At 44.0% G+C, this 21,287-nt stretch overlaps 1 protein-coding gene and 1 long non-coding RNA gene across 5 annotated transcripts; both read left to right on the plus strand.

Annotated features, from left to right (window-relative positions):
• The first annotated feature begins 91 nt into the window (after nt 1–91).
• On the plus strand, nt 92–19,326 carry vps9d1 (VPS9 domain containing 1). 4 transcript variants are annotated; one of them, XM_032548188.1, is made up of 16 exons: nt 92–219; nt 1,187–1,247; nt 2,192–2,365; nt 2,492–2,627; nt 2,737–2,848; nt 9,879–9,941; nt 10,922–10,974; nt 11,742–11,829; nt 11,976–12,058; nt 12,130–12,287; nt 12,436–12,654; nt 12,718–12,847; nt 15,963–16,168; nt 16,719–16,800; nt 17,518–17,622; nt 17,772–19,326. In XM_032548188.1, the coding sequence occupies exons 1-16, from the start codon at nt 133–135 to the stop codon at nt 17,872–17,874; spliced, it is 1,860 nt and encodes a 619-aa protein (XP_032404079.1). In that variant the 5' UTR covers nt 92–132; the 3' UTR covers nt 17,875–19,326. The 4 variants fall into 4 exon arrangements, with proteins under 4 accessions (XP_032404079.1, XP_032404082.1, XP_032404080.1 ...); XM_032548191.1 differs by having other exon boundaries at nt 175–219; nt 2,146–2,365; XM_032548189.1 differs by lacking the exon at nt 92–219 and adding an exon at nt 318–673 and having other exon boundaries at nt 2,146–2,365.
• On the plus strand, nt 3,633–5,136 carry LOC116709567 (uncharacterized). The gene is made up of 2 exons (XR_004336906.1): nt 3,633–4,096; nt 4,197–5,136. It is a non-coding gene; the product is annotated as an uncharacterized LOC116709567 (long non-coding RNA).
• Nucleotides 19,327–21,287: the final 1,961 nt, after the last annotated feature.

Raw genomic sequence — 21,287 nt, forward strand, 5'->3', positions numbered from 1 at the left:
TCTTATCCTCTTCCGTACATCTGACTATAGAAGACAGATATTAATAATTTCCCTAGGAAACAACCTGCATGGCCACCGGAGGGCGCCGTGCACCTTAGTGAGCAGCCCGTGAAGCTGAAGAAGAGGAAGAGTATGGCGGACGGCGGAGGGAAGCCGCTGCAGAGCGCCATGAAGATGGCCAAGCAGGCGATCCAGCTGGAGGGGGGAGACAGGCAGCAGGTAGGCGGCTGCTCACTGGACGGCAGGATCAAAGCTCCGGGCTGAAGCCGACCGGAAGTGACGATGTATGGAATGTAAACAAACATGGGGGCGGGGGCTGTTCCAGCTGTCATGTCCAGAAAAGCCAGTAAACGGACCAGCTGGGAGCTTGACTGGTTATAATGGTCATAATGTTGGTAAAAATGGGGCGGAAGCTCCTGATGGACTGGAGAGGCTCCCTACGTTTACCCCCAGAGGTGGTAGATGTGGAGAGGCTCCCTACGTTTACCCCCAGAGGTGGTAGATGTGGAGAGGCTCCCTACATTTACCCCTAGAGGTGGTAGTTTACCCACTGATGGTAAATTTGTAGAGTATATTGATCCTCCTCCAGATCACCGGACCCTCCAGACTCTCTGACCTCTGAACCCTCTGACCTCTCTGGAGGAATCCTCTCCTTCCTCAGTCTCTTGATGGGGTAAATCTGAAACCTGCTCACATTTCTTTCCAGCTGCCTGATGAACGTAGAACTTTATTTTATTTTGGCTCAGTCGTGGTTCTTGTTCTGGTTCTGCTGGACTTCTTTCCTGTTAAAGGGGAGGTATTTTTCTCTCCACTGTCGCCCCCTGCTGGTCCAGGAGGAGTGAGTCAATGCTCTGCTGGGTTTCCTGAGATAGAACCAGTTTAACAGGTTGGAATAAAGAACTGGACTAAATGCAGATTCAGATTTATTTGTATCCCAAATGGGCAATTAACGTTTTGATCCCATTCAGTCCAATCCCGTTCCAGTGATTGAAAACTGGAATGGGATTGGACTGACTGAATATTTATGAAGATAAATCTCTTTTTTAATAAAGTAACATTTATTTTGACTTCAACTGTTTGGAGAATGTTTGTTCTGGTTATTTCTGGAGGAAATCCTCAGGTTGATCTGGTGTGAAATTCGTGTCAACGTGACCAGATGTTACAGTTGATGTGTTTCTGTCTGCAGGAAGCTTACTGCCAATACCTGCGAACCATCAACTACATTTCACACGTTCTTCTCCAAAAAGGTGAGCCTCAAAGATCTGAACTTCGCCGCATGTTAAATAATATATATATTTAGCTGCTTCATTAGTTTCATGTTCAGCAGTTTCCAGTGAGTTACTTCATTTTACATAAAGCAGACCCATTTATTGATTGATAGATGCAGTAATATTCATTATTTCCAGACTTGAAGTCATAATTTACTGACATTTATTTAATATAATCCCATCTCAGAAGAGCATGATGACCCGGATTAGCAGCTGTGTTCAGTGAAAACTGTGAGGAGGGAGAGATCCGGTTTGTTGGCTGTGACATGCTGCAGTTCCTCAGGCTTCACCTGGTTTACCTGTCCAGGTTCACTCACTTTAGAGTTTTATCGCCCTCTGGTGGAGAAAGGTGAAAATCAGGATAGATTACTAACTCAGCAGCACCAAGAACAGACAATAAGCAACATCTAGAAGTCAGATCAGTTGGGTCGATCCGCTTCACGGACCAGTACGTTACTGGGAACCACGGAGCAACCAGTAGCCACCCAGTTGGGTCGATCTGCTTCCCAGCCAGTCTGTGGCAGCGTGACTGAAGCTCACTAAAACGTCAGAAGAAGATGAGAGACGCCAGAACCAACAAAGAAGACCAGCTTGAGGTCAACCTGAAGAACCAGAACCAGAACCTGGACTTCCTGTTCAACAGAACAGAATAGAAATGTCCTTAATTGTCCCTCTGTGAGGACGTTCAGCTCCATCTTTCTAGATTATAATCTTGTATTAATTGCTGTAATTTTCAGATAACCTGAACATTTTCATTAGCTGGAGGTCAGAATTATGAAACAGGAAGAAACATCTGGAATATTTTACTTTATGACGCTCTAATCTTGTAGAATAAATTATTTAACTTTTAGAACTGAACAAGCTGAACTTTTCATAGGTTTTGTCCTGGATTATTTGTCCGTCTCGTGTGTCTCTGTCCTCAGAGACGCAGGTGGAGGTGGAGCGGATGCTGCGGCTGGCGGAGCAGTGTCTGGACCGAGCCAAGTCCTTCATAGGGAAGCGCTCTGTCCATCCTGTCCCCCCTGTCCTCCAAAACGCCTCCTGTTCTTCAGCTGACCAATCAGAGGCTGAGGCCGGTCCTAAGGCTGGAGACAGAGGTGAGTCCTCTCCTCCAATCAGAAGCAGGCCTGGCATAAACTCAGAGACCAATCACAGCTAACTTCCTCCTGGGTTAGGGCTCTGACATTGTCATCTTGTCTCTTAATGTCCCATCTTGCCCCCAGCCTCTGCTGCTGAGGGACAGGTTGACGCTTCGTCCCGGTTTGGTCTGTCAGATGATGGTGGACAGCCGTCCTCTTTCCCTCCTCCTGATGTCTTCCAGAGACAACAGACTGCAGCTTCACACGACTCCAGCAGGAAGTAAGTCCAAATCTGCTGCTGGTTCCACTGATTCCACTGGTTCTATAGACTATAGCAGACCGATGTGTCCACTGATTGTCCTCGTGTGTCCTGGATGTGTCCCCTGCAGGACGCTGACCCCGGTGGAGGAAGCGTCCCGGCAGAACCAGAAGCTTCAGGCGTCCTATGAGGCTCGTGTGGCCCGGCTGGCTCCGGGTCAGGCGTCCCAGAAAACCTCCTTGGTGAGTCTGGACCTTGCAGAACTGATCTCTGTCATCACTTCCTGTCTGAATCCCAAGGGCCAATTTACAGTTCCTGGAAAAAGTTTTCACACCCTCCCTTTATTGCTTCAGCCAGTCAGGATCGACAGGATTAAGACCTTTAATGTCAAAGTGGAAAGGTTTTCCACAGAACGTTGGTCCAGTTGGTCCAGTTGGTCCTGGGAGGAGTTCGGACCTCCTGTTGAACCTCTGCGTGAAGGAGCAGCATCTGTGGATGATGGAGCTCTTCTCCTGATCTCTGAAGTCCAGCTGATTGGACCAGGTTCTGGTTCTTTTGTCACAATCCCGATCTCGGGACCAGAACTTTGAGACCTTTGGACCAGCTCCTTCTTCACCAGAACCTTTTGGAGCAGCGTTCTTATCACTGCAGTTCTGATCCATCACTCAGAAACTGCTCCACATGAGCCAAACCTCCGAGCCGGAGGAACCAGAACCTCAGACCCATTGACGATGACCCAACCGCACAGAGAAGAACCAACAGAACCATCTGCAGAAACCCAAGATGACACCCTGAGGTTTCAGGACCAAAACCTCCAGACAATGGTCGACACTAACAGAATCAGAACCTTCTCTCTAGCGCCCCAGCGTGTTTTCTGGTGTGTTTATTGATCCATTAGGGCACAGATGTCAAACTCCAGTCCTGGAGGCCCGCTGCCCTGAAACTTTTAGATGAGCCTCTGCTGCAGCACCTGAACAGAATAATTAGGTCATTAAGGTTCTGGAGAACTGATCTACACAAGGAGGAGGTCATTAAACCGTTTCATTCCAGTGTTTTGTACCTGTGGCACATCTAAAACCTGCAGGACAGCGACTGGAGGACTGGAGTTTGACACCCCTGCATTAGGGGGCGCTGTAGCCTCAGTAACGGATGTTGGGTTCTGATGGATCCGTTCCAGTCGATGGTTCTGCCAGCAGCAGATGGACTTCAGGATATCTGAACTAGAACTCTTTGATTCTGATCCGGTCAAGATATAAGCACACTCCTCCGGGACCTGAAATGTACCAAGAGGTCCGAAACATGACTTCCGGGCTTTTATTTTGAAACTGTAGTGGTTCCGTTTCGGCGTCATTGATGAAGCTGGGGGTGAAAGGGTGGGTTCATCTGGACTCTGGGCTTATTTAACTCCAGATAAGGTCCAAGTGGCCCTGCAGAACCTCTTCTTTGTCTCATGTCTGTGGTTGGGAACCAGAGCCTGAAGAAATACCATGGTGAGCCGAACCTTTTCTCGAACCGCGGTTCCTCGCGTCTTAGATTCTATTTCTCTGGTTGTCAGAGAAATTTTGGATTAAAGGAAAATTTTCCGTTTAGTTTAGGAAAATGTTTCAGAACCAGGTAGAGCTGCGGCCATATTGGAGGAAGCTGACGATGTTCATGAAGGTAAAGTGTTGGCTAACTGCTGCAAGTCGGTTCGGTCCAGACTGACACGTGGTCCGCTGCAGACACGGTAACGAGCCTCACACAGAACCCGAACAGAACCGGAACCAAATATAGCTAGAACCGAAGTAGAAGCACTCGGAACCAGAACTACTGGTCCATAAAGTCTGAGTGCTTCCAGATTAAACGGTGAAATTCTGGTTCAGATTCCTGGAGATCTTTCAACCTTTTCCACTTCCAATCTGACCCAGTTAACCCAGTTAAACTCCAACTTCAGGTGTTCATTTAATGGGTTGAAATAATATTTATTTTTATTAAATCTTGTCGTAACTCATATTGACCAAGTATTGATGGTGCTGGGGGAAGTACGGACCTCCAGTAGCAGTCAGTTTAAAGAGGCCTCTGACTGAAGACAGTCTCGTGCTAACATGCTAACAGCTGAACATCCAGACAGCAGAGATGCTTTTCCACAGTAAGCTCTGCAGGTGTGATTCATAATTTAAGTGATTTGGGGCGGTCGTCTCTCAGCTTCTTGGTCCGGAGGTTCTCAGAGATCCAAGTTGCTGTTTGGGTTTTTCAAGGGTGTAAATCCCAACTCATTATGGGGGAACCATAAACAGGAAAATTTCTTAAGACCAATTTTGGGGGGTCGGCAAAGTTGCAGTGAAATTTAAGTAAAATGTAGTTTAGAAAGTTTTTAAACCACATTCAAGCTGCAGGACCAAAAATGACAAGTAATGCACATCAAACATGTTTTATTCTCAGTAAACAGCCTGCAGAGAAATAAAACTAAAATTCAAATGTTGCTTAGATACAGTTTGTTCAGTCTGATCTAATTTCTGCTACGCCTTTACAAACATTTAAGGCTCTAAATTAGGCCTGTCGCGATAAACGATAAATCGATTAATCATACGATAAATTAAAACTATCGACGTCATTTCAATTATCGGCATTATCATCTCTTCCGACCTTTTTCTCTTTCTGTTGATGACACCGAATGAAAAAAGGCTCAACTCCGGTTCTCTCCACTGACTCCTCCCTTCCTCATTTCCTCAGTGTAAAGCCCAGCGCGCACTACACGATCTTAGAGCTGTCGGCCGATTGTCGGCCCATTTTCAAAACCTGACAGACCCACACATTAGCCGACAGAAATCCTAGGTATAACGGTTCGGTCGTGTTCGTTCCTGCCGTGTGGTGTCCAACAATGGGCACAAAATAATGGCTACAAGTTCAGTGAACTAATTTTAAAACCAGGCATTAATCAATGCTTTACTACAATCTACCTGCAATGCATGTGGCTAGTGTCAGCGTAAAGTCCTGACTGAATGAAAATCATTATAATCTATTTACGTCACGTTAACGAAGAACAGTTGAAAAGTTACCAGGTTTATCAACTGCGGTAGCAATTTCGCTCCAACTCCTCCTCTTGTCATTTCTATATTCTTTGCATGTTGAATAAACATTAATGTTGTTTCCACATATCATCTCCAATGTCCGCTGGACTTCCGTGTCAGCTGTTTGGGATTCCCCTCCGTAATTTCCCCTCAGAAAACACGGAGGAGAATCCGCGCTTTCTGATTGGCTGCCTGTCACATTCAACAGGTGGAGTTAAAGCTTCCAGTGGAAAAACCCCTGATTTAGATCGGAGAGGCAAAGACGATCTACCGTAACACACCACACAATCTTAGAAAGACCAACGATCTAAGATTGTTGTAAGGGGAAAAATAGGAGCAAAAAATCATGTAGTGTGAATTATTGCATCAGGTAGTCGATGTGCCCATCTTCTCTATTTAAATCTAATTATTACTGAAGGGCAACATAATATACAGACTTCATAATCTGCACTCTTTTGGTTGAATGCAGTATTTATTTCCACTTTGGCTTTATGTTGTTTAGTTTTTATCAAGTACGTTTTCTGTTAATGGAGACTGAGAATCCATTTTGTTTTTGGTTGTTTTGTTTATTTAGTTTATCAGTTCCAGTGTTAAATATTCTTTTGAAAATAAAGTGTATCTATCTTTGGCAGGAAATCACATGCATTATTACGTCATTTCCATTAAATCAGTGTAAAAAGGTCTTCAAACAATATTATCGTTTATCGCAATAATTTTTTGAGACAATTAATCGCTCAGCAAAATTTGCTATTGTTACTCGTCTCTACTTATAGTGACAAATATAACAAATGATGTTTTGTTTTGTTTTTCCGTTTTTTTTTCTTCTTCTGAAGACTTTCTGCTTTCCCTTGATCTTGGAGAGCCTGCAATGACGAACAGTCAGTGAGAGAAAGAAAGGACAACCGCCGTCTTCTTCCCCAAACTCTGTCTTTATTACAAATTATTGAAATTATGAAATTATTAACATTTCCTAGAACAATCACATTCCTGTGTCCTTTCTTCTGCTACAAAAAACCACACACAGCCTTCACCTGTGTAAAAAGGTATCAACTCTCACCAATCAATCCAGAGTGCAGCGATATACATTAAAAAAACCATTTCTCAAATAAGAGGATTAATTATGTTGAATACTGCAAGAGGGAGATGTAATAATGGACAAAACCTTAAGCTTGCTCTAATGTGTTTTCAATAACTACTGTCCGACTGAATAAACTACAGTTTAATTGATTACATAGCGAGGGAGAAAAAGTAAAGTCTATAGTAATAATAATAATAATAACAATAATCATAATAATAATAACTCCTTTTTAACAGATAAACAACACAATGTATCTCAGGGTACCAATGTTTAATCGGGGAGTGGAACGGAGCTAAAAAAAAAAGATACACGTAGCGATCTTCAGAACGGCCGTTATGCGACCGTTGTAGCTAAAATGTAGCTAACTGCGATCCTAACAAATCCTTTTTTTCTTTATTTATTTTCAATGTTTCAGCACATCTATCAATCAAATTACAAATCATATCCAAATATACATTGTTACTCCACATTTTTAAAGGGGGGGCAGCCCTCACCAGCGGGACAGCCCTCACCAGCTTCACACTACTAACCTGTAATGACGAACAGTCAGTGAGAGAAAGAAAGGACAACCGCCGTCTTCTTCCCCAAACTCTGTCTGAAGAGCGAGGGGCGGGGCTCCTCAATTCCGGTCTCCTGGTGAGACGTTGCCCGAACCTTCGTTACCCCTTTTTCTTTTTTTTTTTTTTTTTTTAAAAACCCATATATGTAATTAGTTGCAATACTATTAATTTCTGTGTGGTGGCGTATATTTTCTTAAACAGTTTTTCTGGACTATCACCAAGTGATAATTAAATTCTCCCACTTTATGGTGTATCACACTATCGTGACAGGCCTACTCTAAATGAAAAAGTTTTAATGAGTAACTGATCGTTTTATTGAAATGGCTCCCAATACAAGTTATGAGCTGTTTAAATTATAACTTAAGTTGCTTTATTTTTAAGCCTTTTTTAGTTTTTCTATGTCCTTGGTGACTTAGAACCAGCAGGTAGATAGAAATTAATATCTGGGAGGTATTATAACTGAAACACTTAAAGCACCAGGGTTTATATAGAAAAATATTCAGATCCTATTTTGTGTTTTTAAAGGCTCTACGTTGAAGAGAGTGAGAAATAAAGTTATAACTTTTAGTTTTTTTCTATCTGTTCTGGGCTCCCACTCTGAGCTGGTCCACTTCCTCAGCCCCTCCTCCAGTTTCAAACTCTAATTAACTAAAAGTTAAAGAGCTAAATATGAATGAGATGTTTACTACCTTTGACAAAAAAGCTTAAAGTCTATGAAAGCAAAGTAGCAGTTTTGCTAATAAGGCAGCTCATCATGATTCAGCCAAAGTAATGAAATTACTGCAGTCTGATTTTTATTGTTAATGTGTTTCTTCTTTTTGAGCAGTAAAAGTAAATAAAAGGTGTTACATGTCTTTTGCTTTAAGTATTTACTTACTGAAAGGTTTTATGTTTGTGCTGCAGAGCCACAGCTAACAGCTAACAGCTAGCTCCTCCCTCCAGTGGTTCTGCCAGCTGGTACCGTTCAGCTGCTGTTGCTCCTCCCACACTTTGGACTGAACCATTGTTCTAGTAATGGAGGGGGGACCTAAAAATTCATTCTTATTTTTTCCTGAGATAAATGGCAGATTTATTTAGTTTTTTGTTTTATTTTTCTTTTCATATTGATATTATTTAAATGCAAATGTTTCTTCAATGGCTTTTTTTGGGGGGACAATTCTAGACTTTTATAAGATTGGGGGTCCGGACCCCCCCGACTCTCCGGGATTTACGCCTATGGATTAATATATTTGCATGAGCATGGTTGTTATTAAATTTATTTACATTCAGTCATATTGAATTACTTACATCACTCATATATATATATATATATATATATATATATATATATATATATATATATATATATATATATATATATATATATATATAATAAACTATCTCTTATGGTTATATTTGTGTTATTAATATTTAACACCTTTGATGGAGTAGCTTGTCAACAAATAAGCAATTTCCCGTTGGCGATCAATAAAGTATATTTTATTCTATTCTTTTCAAAACAAAATGCATCAAAGATCAAGATTCCTGTCAAAGTTGGGCTTTTTATTGGCAACAAACTGGAAAATGAATTCCTTTTGGCTGATGGAACGGTAGAGAATACTCACCCCTTAAATAATAAACGATTGTTTTATACATTTCTAAAACCTGATGACAGATTGTGAGCGATTTCCAACACCGAGTCACTGGGAGGTGACAGACCTGGTGACGCCCTCCAGCCAGTGACAGACTGTTTTTAGGAGGGTCGAGGGTTTTAGGGGTTTTAGGGGTTTTAGGGGGTTTTAGGAGGACTTGATGGATTTTCTCTGTTTTCTGATGAAGCGATCAGTAATCTGATTACCTAAAAGCATTTTTCATCTTCAGATGCTGCATTTGATGAAACAGAGCAGTGACCTCACTCCTGCAGCACCTGGTGGATCTAAAGTGCTGCTGACCTCTGACCTTTGTGGCCCAGATGCACGCGTTTCAGGCGCTATGGTGTTTGTTCTGGTTATCTGGAGTTTAGTGTGGATGATGGCTGCTGCGATATTTGGGTTCTTCTCCTAACGATCGACACACTTTGAATCTGCTGCTCTGTTTACCTTCATCTGCAGTTTTACACTTGATTTTGTTGTTTGACATGAAAATATGAAACAATGTTCAATTCATTTATTCATATTGGTCATCATTATTCCGGATTATTTTGGGACTCTGGGCTGCGGCTAAACCTCCTGCTGTTGCAGAACCGGTTCTGAGAGTCGCTGCCAACGTTTTGTTTGGAACCGGTCCGGATCGTTCTCTGGACTTTCATTAACTCATCAACTGATGGAGACTCAGTTTCTGTTTTTATTCCACTTTTGTTTGCTGGATTTCTGCTGATTGCTCCTTATTCTCTGTCGTGTTTTTGTCACAAATTAAAATGTAATAAAGATAATAGAAATATTTATGTTGTGTTTCCTGTTTTCATTGTTTAAGGAAAATGGATCTCTGGTTTCTGTCTGGACACTGAACCGTGTTTAGGAATCTGGTTCTCTCTGCTTTTAAAAGTTTGTTTCAAATGTCTGAGTTTTGGATATAAATGTTTATCAAAAATATCTTTCTGCTGCAGACGCTTTCTCTGCAGCGGCAGATGATGGAGAATCTGATCATCGCCAGAGCCAGACAGGACGCCGTATCCTTTCACCGAGCGCTGCCAAGATGGAGTTAAAATCTGCTGCTTTCTAGAACTTGAGCTGCTTTAATATCCAGACGAGGGAAGCCAGTTATCGATTGAGTTATAAAAAAAAAATCAATGAGCCTGATCATCTTTCCATAACAGAACGGGCTAAATTTATCATAACATGCTGAGTTAAAAACATCATCAAAATTTTTACTTTTTTTTTGTCAGTTTTATTAAATACTGACTGAACAACCAGAAATTCTCACATAATTAAACTTAGACCTATTTATAAAATAGAGCTAAATAGAATAACGATTAGATTTCCAAAGTATCTCAAATGATTTGTCATCTGAAGCGTTCATAATTACACTTTTAAGATTTCACACATTTATGACTCATCAGAACTACATTTGTGGATGTTAAGCCCCCTGAGCCGTCCAAACTGTTGCCTGCAGAATTTTTGGGTTTCCGGTACAAAATAGTCTGAAAATGCCACAATGGAGAAAGAGCTCAGCGTTACAAGATATGATAACACTAACTTTGTGATTGAAGACTGCTTCAGAAATCTGCAGATTCCTATTTGTCCTCTTCCAACAGCCATTGCACTTAAAAACAGAAGAGACAAATTTTCAGAAATCATTTTTCATTGAAATTTTAAAATCTGCATAAATCTAAAAGATTTAAGATACCTTGATTTAGAATTATGACTGGTCAGAAAAAAGAAGGATATCATAAATTTACTTTGACTAGTCCTCTTGCAATAGATACATGAAATGTGCATTTCTTGAATTGAAGCCTCCAAACACTCCAATAGTAAATCTGTCAGAATGGAATTAGAGAAATCTTCATGAACTAAAACATTTATTCATAAACCAGTTTCAGAGATCAGGGATGTGAGTGAAGCAGATTTTATGCTAAAGCAGCTTGCCACAGTCGGTGGGCAGTAGAGCTTTTTGTTCTGAACTTTGACCTTTCCTCAACGTGAAGAGCAGCTGCAGAGGAAGGTGGAGGAGAGGAGGCAGAGGCTGCAGGACGAAGCTAACAGGTAGCAGCACATCATCATCCTCACCTGGGGTGGGGGGAGCGTCCAGCTGCTCGTTTCTGCCTGGCTGGTCAGATGCGATCCAAAGATCGCTCTGTTATCTGTTGGTTTGGTCTGATGTAACTCTGGGTTCAGTTTGGGATTCCGTATCCGCCCAGCGTTCCCAGCATTCCCAGTTCCACTGGAAGCTGCAGTGGCACCTGTAAACTTTAGCAGTCGCATATTTGCATATTTGTGGCTATAAAGAAATCAACCTGGTTATAGTTGATTAATCAGGTTCTGGTCTAATCAATCAACCAATCAATCAAGCTTATTAGTACATGTCAGCAGCAAGGCGCTCAGATTGATTTACGTCAATGAACCCAAAAATAGAAAGTTGCTCAGCCACACAGTTGGCAACTGAACACGTCGATGAGACGTCAACAGAATCTCATCAGATTATTGATCAGCGTTTCATTGATTATGGTTCAACAGCAGCTTCTAGTCTTAAAGGATCTCAGGGTTTCAGATGTTTTGCAGTTTGCTGGAAGTTTGTTCCAGAACTGTGGTGCATAGAAGCTGAATGCTGCTTCTCCATGTTTGGTTCTGGTTCTGATGCAGAGCAGAACCAGAAGACCTGAGAAGTCTGCTGGTTGATCCAGGAGCGGATCTCTCAGGCCTCTCAGGAGCCTGGATAATCTGATCTAATCTGGTATAATCTGATCTAATCTGGTATAATCTGATCTAATCTGGTATAATCTGATCTAATCTGGTCTGTTTGGTCTCAACAGGAGGTTTGCTGCCTCTGGAGCACTGACTGCAGAGGAGCAGGAGCAGCGGCTCCTCTACTCCCGGGTTCTGGAGTACGAACTGGACCACGTGAGTGACCCGGCATATCATTATGACCAGCTGGCTCAGCAGAACGTCTCGGTACCAACCGTGTTCTGCTCTAGTTGGGATGGGTCCATCTGCTAGAGGTTCTGCTGGGCCCAGAGTGGTCTGGCTAAAGGCGGTTCTGGTTCTAGGACTGGCCCAAACAGTGGAGAACCAACATCAAGAAGAACCCGGACTCCTCGCTGGTTCTGGATCTGCTCTCCTACCTGCTCAGGTGATTATGGGATATATCTATATCTATATATCTATATCTGAGTCTGGAGTGATGATCCTGGTTTCTTCCAGGTCTGATCATCCACTAGTGGAGCTACTGAGGAAACATCAGTTCAGGATCTACAACCAGCTCTACCCCATCGTCACCCAGAGCCTTCCTCAGAGTCTTCCTCAGAGCCCCGCCCTGCTGCTCAGGTCTTCTCGCAGCGTCCACGCCCGGCTCTCTCCAGGTGAAACATCCAGTTGGGTTAGGGTTAAAGTTGGGCGTCGACCCGCTGAGATGATGTGGGGCGTCGCAGATTGTTGCCACGGCGACCGTCGCAGCAGGTCATCGTCTCAGCGGGTCGGTGGTGAATGTTGTGTGTCGACCCGTCACAGAGCGACAACCGACCGGAACCGGCAGCTCTCTGGACGGCGAGGATCCTGTGCAGCGGGACGACTCCTTCGAGGACCTGGAGCACTTCCTGTCCCAGCTGGACTGTGGCGACCTGCGGGCGGAGCTGACCTTTGACCCCTCCATTGAGCTGGAGCAGCTGGAGCTCAGAGCTCTAAAAGAACACCTGAAGGCCATCGTCAGAGACGTCCACGGAGCCGTCGGTGAGCTGATCGACCGATTATTGATCGATGGATCTGAATATTGATCCTGAGCTTCGGTTCTAGATCAGCTGCTGTCGCTCTGCCTGCTCTCCTTCGACTGCCTGAACACGGCGACCTTTAAGGATCTGAGTCTGGGCTGCATCGAGGAGGCCTTCTTCACGCCGCTGTGGAGCCCCCTGCTGGCTCTCTTCAGGTATTACATCTGTCTTCTGCTGGGCCGGGTGGGCAGCTCCGCCCCGCCCCGCCCTGCGGCTCCGCCCCGCTCTGCCCTCCAGCCAGTGACAGAAAGTTTCTCTGGTTTATGGAAATCAGCCTAAACTCAGTTTTAGTTTCTTCCTGGGCAGCCGGCAGACGTTGCGTCGCATGGCGGCGTTTTCAGGGTTATCGTAAGGTTGCCAACTTTCTCATAAATTGGTTGTCTAATTAAAATCTTGACAAATTCTCCCGGTAGAAATGGACTGGAACCAGGCCTGTCACGATAACAAATTTTACTGAGAGATTAATTGTCTCAAAAATTATTGCGATAAACAATAATATTGTTTGAAGACCATTTTAAACTGATTTAATGGAAATGACGTAATAATGCAAACAATATCCTGCAAAAATAGATGCAATTTATTTTCAAAAGAACATTAAACACTTTAACTGGTGAAAAAAAATAAAAATGAAATGGATTCTCAGTCTCCATTAGCAAAAAATGGGCTTGAATAAAAACTAAACAACATCAAATCAAAGTGGAAATAAAAACTACATTAAACCAAAAGAGTGCAGGTTATGAAGTCTGTACACCATGTTGCCCTTCAATAATCAATAGGTTTAGATAAAGACGGTCATATCAGACTCCTGATGCGATATTTCTCTCCTCCCTTAAGCCAACGTCAAACAACACGATTTTGTTTTTTGCCCCGATTTTCCCCTTATGACAATCTTACTGATCGGGTCCAGTCGGTAGAACATCGGGACCGCTCCGATCTAAATCAGTCATATTCAACATGTTGGATTGTCTTGGCCAGTTTATCACTGGTTTTCCCCGACTGGGAGCGAGAACGCAGCCTGTTGAATGTGACAGGTAGCCAATCAGAAAGCGCGGAGGGGAATCCCAAACAGCTGACACGGCGCAACCCGAAGTCCAGCGGACATCAGAGATGATATGTGGAAACATTAATGTTTATTCAACATTTCGTGTAAAGAATATCCACAGAAATGACAGGAAGAGGAGTTGGAGTGAAACTGGTACCGCAGTTGATGAACCCGGTAACTTTTCAGCTGTTCATCATTAAAGTGACATAAATAGTGTAATGACTATTTATCCAAAACACAAATTCAAAAATCAAAAAACTTAAAACTTAAAGGTGATCAAAACAAAAGGTGAATTCAACTCAAATAATCACTGATGCACTGTGGATTCTGTCTTATGCAGCCAAAAGATCAAAAAAGGTCAAAATGCAGTTCTTTGTTTTATTCCACAGTTCAGACAAAACAAGTTATAAGCTGATAGACTGATGACAAACTGGCGGACTGGGACTGGGACTGGGACTGGTAAAAACCCATATGACCACCCACATGCATAATGAGCTACCTATTTATACCTTGAAACAGCCACGTCCCAAACTGAAATTAATTAACTAATTAAGTGAATCACTAGCCAAAAACCTAAATAACAAATTAAACAAAAATTCTAATTATAAATCAGCTAGAAAATAAGCAAAAAAAACAAACAAATAAACTAAATAATCTAAATTCTAAGATTTAACTGAAAATGGAGAAATGGCTTCTACAAATAGGTTCTAATGATTTTCATTCATTCAGGACTTTATGCTGACACTGACCACATGCACTGCAGGTCGAGTCCAGTAAACGTTGATTAATGCTGGTTTTAAAATGACTTAACTGGAGCCATTATTTTGTGCCCATTGTTCTCAATGTAATTTTAAACATTAAAAATACTAATTAACTGATGAAACTTAAACACACAAATGGTAAAGACGAAAAAACAGAATAACTCACCTCCACATCATAGTGCAGCAAATGAAGCCCCGTCCGCCACTCTTTTATACAACGCCTTTTCGTTTTGTTACATCTTTTAAAATAAGTTCATAAACTATCGTTGTTGCTTCTTCGTCATCAGCCGTGTTTGTTTACATTAATTCACGTGTGACTTCGAGGCTTTTGATGGGATTTTCTGTCTGAAACCTGAATGCAGGTGAGAGAAACCGGTTCGAATGTGGTGTGTTGATCATGCCGTGTGGCTGGACCTATGGCCCGGTTGAACCCGATCAGATCTGATCAAACCCGATCAGATCTGATCAAACCCGATCAAATCTGGTCGAATCCGATCAGATCTGATCAAACCCAATCAAACCTGATCAAACCTGACACACCTACGATTTCCTGTGGGTTACTGTTTGGTCTCTCAGGTTTTGAAAATGGGCCGACGATTGTAAAATGGTGGACTGGACATCACACTAAGGAAATGCGCCGGAGTTGAGCCTTTTTTCTTCCAGTGTCGTCAACAGAAAGAGAAAAAGAAGAAACGGTAAAGCTGATAATTAAAATGAGGTCGATAGTTTAATTTATCCTGCGATTAATAGATTTATTGTTTATGGCGACAGGCCTAATCTAAATCACCATCAGATGTTTTTATTTGAAAAAGTATTCACATCCTCTGTATGTACAGCCGGTTCTCAGCTTCCTGATGGCGTAGAAATAAAAAATCATCTTTGATTGTCGGCGCTCTGGGTGTTAACGAGGCTTTAGCCCCGCCCCCCCACCACTGACTGGCTTATCTACTTAGAAATATGCATTCTAGAAGTTTCCTGCTTTTGTTCCATTTCCAGCTGCACTGTGAGCCTTTAAGGAGTCGCCTGTGACCCCTGGCCTTTGGTGGATTTAAACCATTCAAAATTACAACATATTAGACGACGTTTTCTTTCAACACCATGTAAATAGCGATTTTATTTTAGGTGCTGCAGCTTCTAGGTGCATGTGGTGACAGTATGGCTTCTCTCGGTGCGAAGTAGAAACTGTCAGAGCCTGGAGGTGGGTCTAAGCGCTGCCAATCAGGTATGTGTGCCCGCCCCTCCAACCTGATGGGAGAGGTGAAAAGGAAAAATGGAGGAAAGCTGACAGATCCAGGAAGACTGAGGTGCTGATACTAAATACTGCCAGGAAGAGGCTGAATATTTGTCCAGTCAGAGTTTATGCTCCATATTTATCCGTTTAATCTGCAGGGATTAGCAGCTTTATTGGGATTATTTTTTGCTCCTGACTGCAGGGTGAAAAGTTTTCCTGCATCCTGTGTTCCTCAGGCGAGTCCTCCGGGAGCGAGAGCTTCTCTTCCAGAGGAACATGGCGCTGTACTGCAGCGCCTCGCCAGCAGAGGTCGGTGTTCCCCTCAAACTGTTCCCCCAGGACCCCGGCGCGCTCCAAGGTTCCTACCCCTACCAGGTGGCGGTGCAGGAGCTGAAGCTGCTGGTGCGGGACCGCTGCCCTCAGAGGAAGCTGGACTGCGTAGGTGAGATTAAACCAGATTATAATCTGGAGATCCAGCTGCTCCTAAATCTGGTTCTGGTTCTGTCTGGGGAAAGCCTGGTATCCTAGGAACAGCCTGAATGCAACCCAGTTTGGGTCTACAGCGGTTCTGGTTCTGAGTCGGAGCTGAGTGGTTTGGTTTGGAACCACAGAACCGGACCGCAAGGTGCTGCTGGAAATGTCTGATCTCAGGAGAAGCAGAACTCTCTTGGTTCTGATCCGGTTTCCCTCCATGTTTGGTTCTTTTACAAAAAGTTCTTAGCAAGTCGGGTCAGTCCATTTCAGAACCTGCAGCTGCTTCTGCTGATCTGGAACCGGCACTGTGGAGGTTCTGTTGGGCCAACATGAAACCCAAACCCGACCTATCAGAACCAGGATGTTGAAGAGTAAGAAACCAAACTGGTTCTTCCTATGAGGTCAGTGGAGGCCCGGCAGAACCACCGGCCCGGCAGCGCCGCTCCTTGCTCTGTCGACCGGTTCTTCAGAACCGTGAATCGGACCCACTTACCGGTTCTGTTCTGTTTGTGTCTCAGTGCGGACGCTGCGGCTGATCTGCGGCTGTGCCGAGGATTACCGGAACCAGCAGGGGGGCGGAGCCTCCCGGGCCGCCGCCATGTGAGTAACGTGCCAGGCCGGCGCCGGCCCGGTTAGAGTAAACAGTCTTTCTTGTCTTTGACCTCGTTGAGCTTCGGACTCCTTCAGCCGTGAAATTGGTTCTGAAAGGCCGCCAGCGCCGTCTGGGGCTCCGTGACCCAGCAGCGCCGCTGTCGGGTCTCATCAGAATCACTCGGCCCGGCCCAGCAGGAACCGCCCCGGTTCTGGAGCTGCCCCCTCCCCCGCTGGCCCGGCCTGAAACTGGGTCGCCGCGTCTGAAGCAGGAGGTCAACGAGGCCGTTGGAGCGGGAAGAAGAGGGCGACCCGGCAGAACCATAAAACCCAGTAGAACCCAAATAAACTCTGAACTTGGTCCTCACTTTTCTAGAGGGGATTAATAATCTGAACTAATAATTTCTAATCTCTTTTCTGGAGTTGTAATTTAAGACCAGATTTAGCTTTCATTATAGTTATTTTATTAATCAATTACTGTATTGATTAATCAGGTAATAATTAGATTTTTCTGTTAACCATTTAATCCTTTTTTAGACATTAGAAATAGAGAAAAGCTGCTAACCCGGCACCAGGGGGCGCTAGACCAGCTCAGCTTCATTGTTTCAGTTCTTCTGGCCAGCAGCGTCTTCAAAGCCTCTGTGCTCCAGTTAATGATTAATGAATTAATTGACGGTTATTTCAATAATGACGACGAACCGTTTCAGCTCCCCTCTGTCCCCTCAGCGGCGCCGATGACCTGCTGCCCATCCTGTCCTTCGTGGCGCTGCGCTGCCAGTGTCCCCAGCTGCTGTCGGAGTGCGCCGCCCTGGAGGAGTTCATCCATGAGAGGCGAGTCGTCGTCATGGAAACGGCTAACAGTCTATCAGAACGTTGACATGTTTTCTTCTGACTCTTTGCTACAGATCTTCTGTGTCCCGCCATCAAGTCTAAAACCATTTCCTGCTTGTTTATTGACCAACTTCCTGTTGTCTTCCCAGCTTCCTGATTGGTGAGGAGGGTTACTGTCTCACCTCCCTGCAGAGCGCTCTGGCCTACGTTGAGTCTCTTCCAGCAAGAGCTGACCTTGCTGACCCCGAGTAACGCCCCCGACCTGCGGAGCCGCCACAGGTACCAGCTGGCCTCTGATTGGCCAGACGGAGATGAGGTCATGACCTTTGCTCTGGAGGCTCCTGGATATCAGGAAGAACTTACTGCTGGCTGTTCTGAGCATGCTCAGTAGGGGCTGAGAAACGGGAAGCACTGCAGCCGGACTGGACCGGACCGGACCGGACTGGGGGAGGGGCTGCTTCGGCGTTTCTTCTACTTTTCCAGGTTGTTCCTCATCTTCCTCACTCTTCATCGTTTTCTGACGCTGCAGCTTTTGGCTCCGCCTCCCAGACAATCGGAAGACTCCAGGTGTCAACTGGTTTTTCTTCCCCCTGCAGGACATTTCAATAATTCCTCTGCAAACATGATCACCTGGTTGGTGGGCGGAGCCTGAGCTGGAGAGAAACATTCAGGAAATAAAGCAGCAGCAGATCTGAGGCCTGTAATCCAGACTTTACTGGATTATTCAGTCAAAACATGGGAGTTAAACGCTGCTGCAGATTACTGTTTGAAACTACAGGAAGTCTGATAATCCTGCTGATGATCTATCCGGGTCACCATGTTGGTGAACGGCATCGTGGGTAATCTGCTTGCAGTGGATGTGATGACAGAGCAGATTCTGGGTGACCTTCAGGATGACCTCTGAGGCCTACGTCGGTCCGGAGGAGCTGAAGGGAATCTTGGTTTTGTTTTTTATTTTTTCCCAGAATTTAGTTTCTTCTCCTCTAGTTTTTATTCAATTCACCAGGACCTGTCCAGAGGTCGGAGGTCATTAAATCAATCAGGTAACTTTGTATTTTATTGTTTAGTTTTAAATCAGACCAGTTTATACATCCCAAAGATTCATTTAGTTCATTTTTTATTCTCAATTGTTTAAGAAGCAAAAATCTAAAAATAATTTCTGGTCCAAAGAGCAGAAACCGGTTTTAGTTTCTGGTTCCGAGATACAGAACGGACCCAGAGTGAAGAACCGGTACCAGTAAACTGGTGCAACTGGGAGAACCTGCTGGAATATTTCTGCATCGTTTTTATTTAAGATGTTTTCAAAAGACAGAAAATCCTGTTTCCAGTTGTAACATTCAAAACGTTCAGATGTTAAAGATCCTGTGATTTTACTCTAAACTGTACTGGGAATGTTTCTGAAATAATGCATCTTTGTGAGAAGAGTTAACAAGATAAATTGTTTAACTATTAAACAGCTTGTTTATTTATCTCTCTCTGGGTGATTTCCAGTTTAAACCGTCTCGTCCAGCCAGACGTCTAATTTTCTTACTTTGGGAGGAAGAAATCCTTCAGCTGTTAATTTTTCAGCGAGTAGGAGTCCAGCTGTTCATAGCGGAGGGCAGTTATTAATAAAACTTGTAATTTAGGTCAAAATGACTGGGCTCCACCTTTTCAAAAATTATCATGGAAAAATATGTAATAAAATTTATATTTCTATTTTCACCCTGTGGTTTGTACTATAAAGTATTTATTTTTCATTTAGCTTTACCAATTTTGATCATTTTTTTTCTTGAAAATCGCTGAATTTTCTTAATTTCCCTCTCAAATGCTCAGAAGCTCAGCAGGAAGCCGAGCTTCACCTGGGACTGATCAACCTCTCACTAACTGCACTGGCTGCCATTCTGACAGCATGTTCCTCCTGCCTGTACGTCGCTAATAAAATGACTTAAAAAGTTTTAATATATAAACTGATTTTCCATCATTTGGCTTATGTATATAATGCACAGTGGAAGTAGGCAGAAAAAGACCAAAATATAATTTGAGTCTAGTTTTATTCTCAACATCTTCCAATCCAAACCAAAAACAGAATGTAGTAAAACAGTTGGTGTCTTCTCATCTCACCTTCTCCCCTTCACAATAAAAGCATATTTTCGGGGGTGAAATATATACATTGTATCTGCCACACAGGCCCTCCTGTGTGCCCCCTGCCACACAGGGGGCCACAAACACACAGAATGTCACAAACACAAAAACACACAACATGTGAAACAATGTCACATTGTTGTTTGTTGTATGTTTCTTTACATAAAAGAAAACACACAAAGGAAAAACTAAACAGCAGCAACAAACAAAACAATTGAAATACCTAACGGTAACGACTAGAGAGTTTAATAAGTCGGCTGCCACGGCTTCTTTTCACAGGAACGGGTTGAAACTGAAACAGACTCTCCAGATCGACTGCTACCAAACTGTCCACCTGAGGGGACAAACCAGCTGGAAGGGGACAACCTGGAAGAGTTTGTAAAGAAACTGGAAGACGACCACGGCGAGGCGGCTGAGCCAACTGGGTCCCTGGTAACACATGAGCTGGCTTCAAACGGTCCACCAAAATACTCTCCTGATTACCCCCCAACTCCACCAAAACATCCTTAGGTCTCCAAAACACGGAATGGACCATCGTAAGGAGGCTGAAGTGGTGAGCGGTGTGAGTCATGGCGGATAAATACTGTACATACTCGGCAGACATCAGGTCCTTTGGCACAAACACCTGAGGAAGGCAGTGATGTGCTGCCAACGGGGCGAAAGATCTAGATTCCCCATTTTGAACTGTTCTACTGCCCTGGGAATCAACCGAACCCACTGGACCCGGAAGAAATTCCCCTGGTACCCTCAAAGGCTGGCCCAGGACCAACGCAGCTGAAGAAAACTGCAGGTCCTCTTTTGGAGCCGAACGCAGGCCCAACAGAACCCAAGGTAGGCGATCTGTCCAGCTATTATCCACCAACGAGGCCCGTAATGCTGCCTTCATTGTGCAGTGGAACCTGTCACACTGACCGTTGGTCTGCGGATGGTAGGCAGCAGAACGGTGGAGTTTAACCCCAAGGCTCTCTGTCACTGCAGTCCACAACTCTGACGTGAACTGGTGACCTCTGTCAGAGGTCAAGTCCAATGGCACACCAAACTGGGACAACCAGGAGGAGATAAATGCCCGAGGCACATGAACCAAAGTGGTTGATGACAGTGGAACTGCCTCCAGCCACCGAGTAGTTCTGTCCACCATCGTCAGGAGATGGGTAAAACCTCTAGAAGGTGAAAGCGGCCCCACTAAGTCCACATGCACATGTTCAAACTTCCATTGCGGAACAGGAAAGTGCTCCAGTGGAGCCTTAGTGTGCCTGTAGCCGGGGCATCTTGTCCCGGAAGTATAGTGCGGTGCATTCTTCCTCTTGCCCATATTTGGAAGACTCTGTGACAGAGCGCAGCTGGTTCGTTAGCGAGACAGGTAATTAGCAGTTACATTTAAAAGCAGGTAGATCGCTGAGGAGATCAGATCCCAGGCTGATGATTCCTGCAGAGGTTTGTTTAACATCAAGCTTGAGGTGGGTTTAGAATTACACTCAACAAAAATATAAACGCAACACTTTTGTTTTTGCTCCCATTTTTCATGAGATGGACTCAAAGAG

The sequence above is a fragment of the Xiphophorus hellerii genome, chromosome 19 (genome assembly GCF_003331165.1).
Source record: "Xiphophorus hellerii strain 12219 chromosome 19, Xiphophorus_hellerii-4.1, whole genome shotgun sequence".
Taxonomy (NCBI): Eukaryota; Metazoa; Chordata; class Actinopteri; order Cyprinodontiformes; family Poeciliidae; genus Xiphophorus; species Xiphophorus hellerii.

What these genes read in the sequence shown, in the direction of transcription:
- vps9d1 (XM_032548188.1), top strand. Translation starts at nt 133, where the DNA reads ATGGCGGACGGCGGAGGGAAGCCGCTGCAGAGCGCCATGAAGATGGCC. An exon ending in ACACGTTCTTCTCCAAAAAG is followed by an intron (nt 1,248 to 2,191) that starts GTGAGCCTCAAA and finishes CTCTGTCCTCAG; the next exon opens with AGACGCAGGTGGAGGTGGAG. An exon ending in TGGAGTACGAACTGGACCAC is followed by an intron (nt 11,830 to 11,975) that starts GTGAGTGACCCG and finishes TTCTGGTTCTAG; the next exon opens with GACTGGCCCAAACAGTGGAG.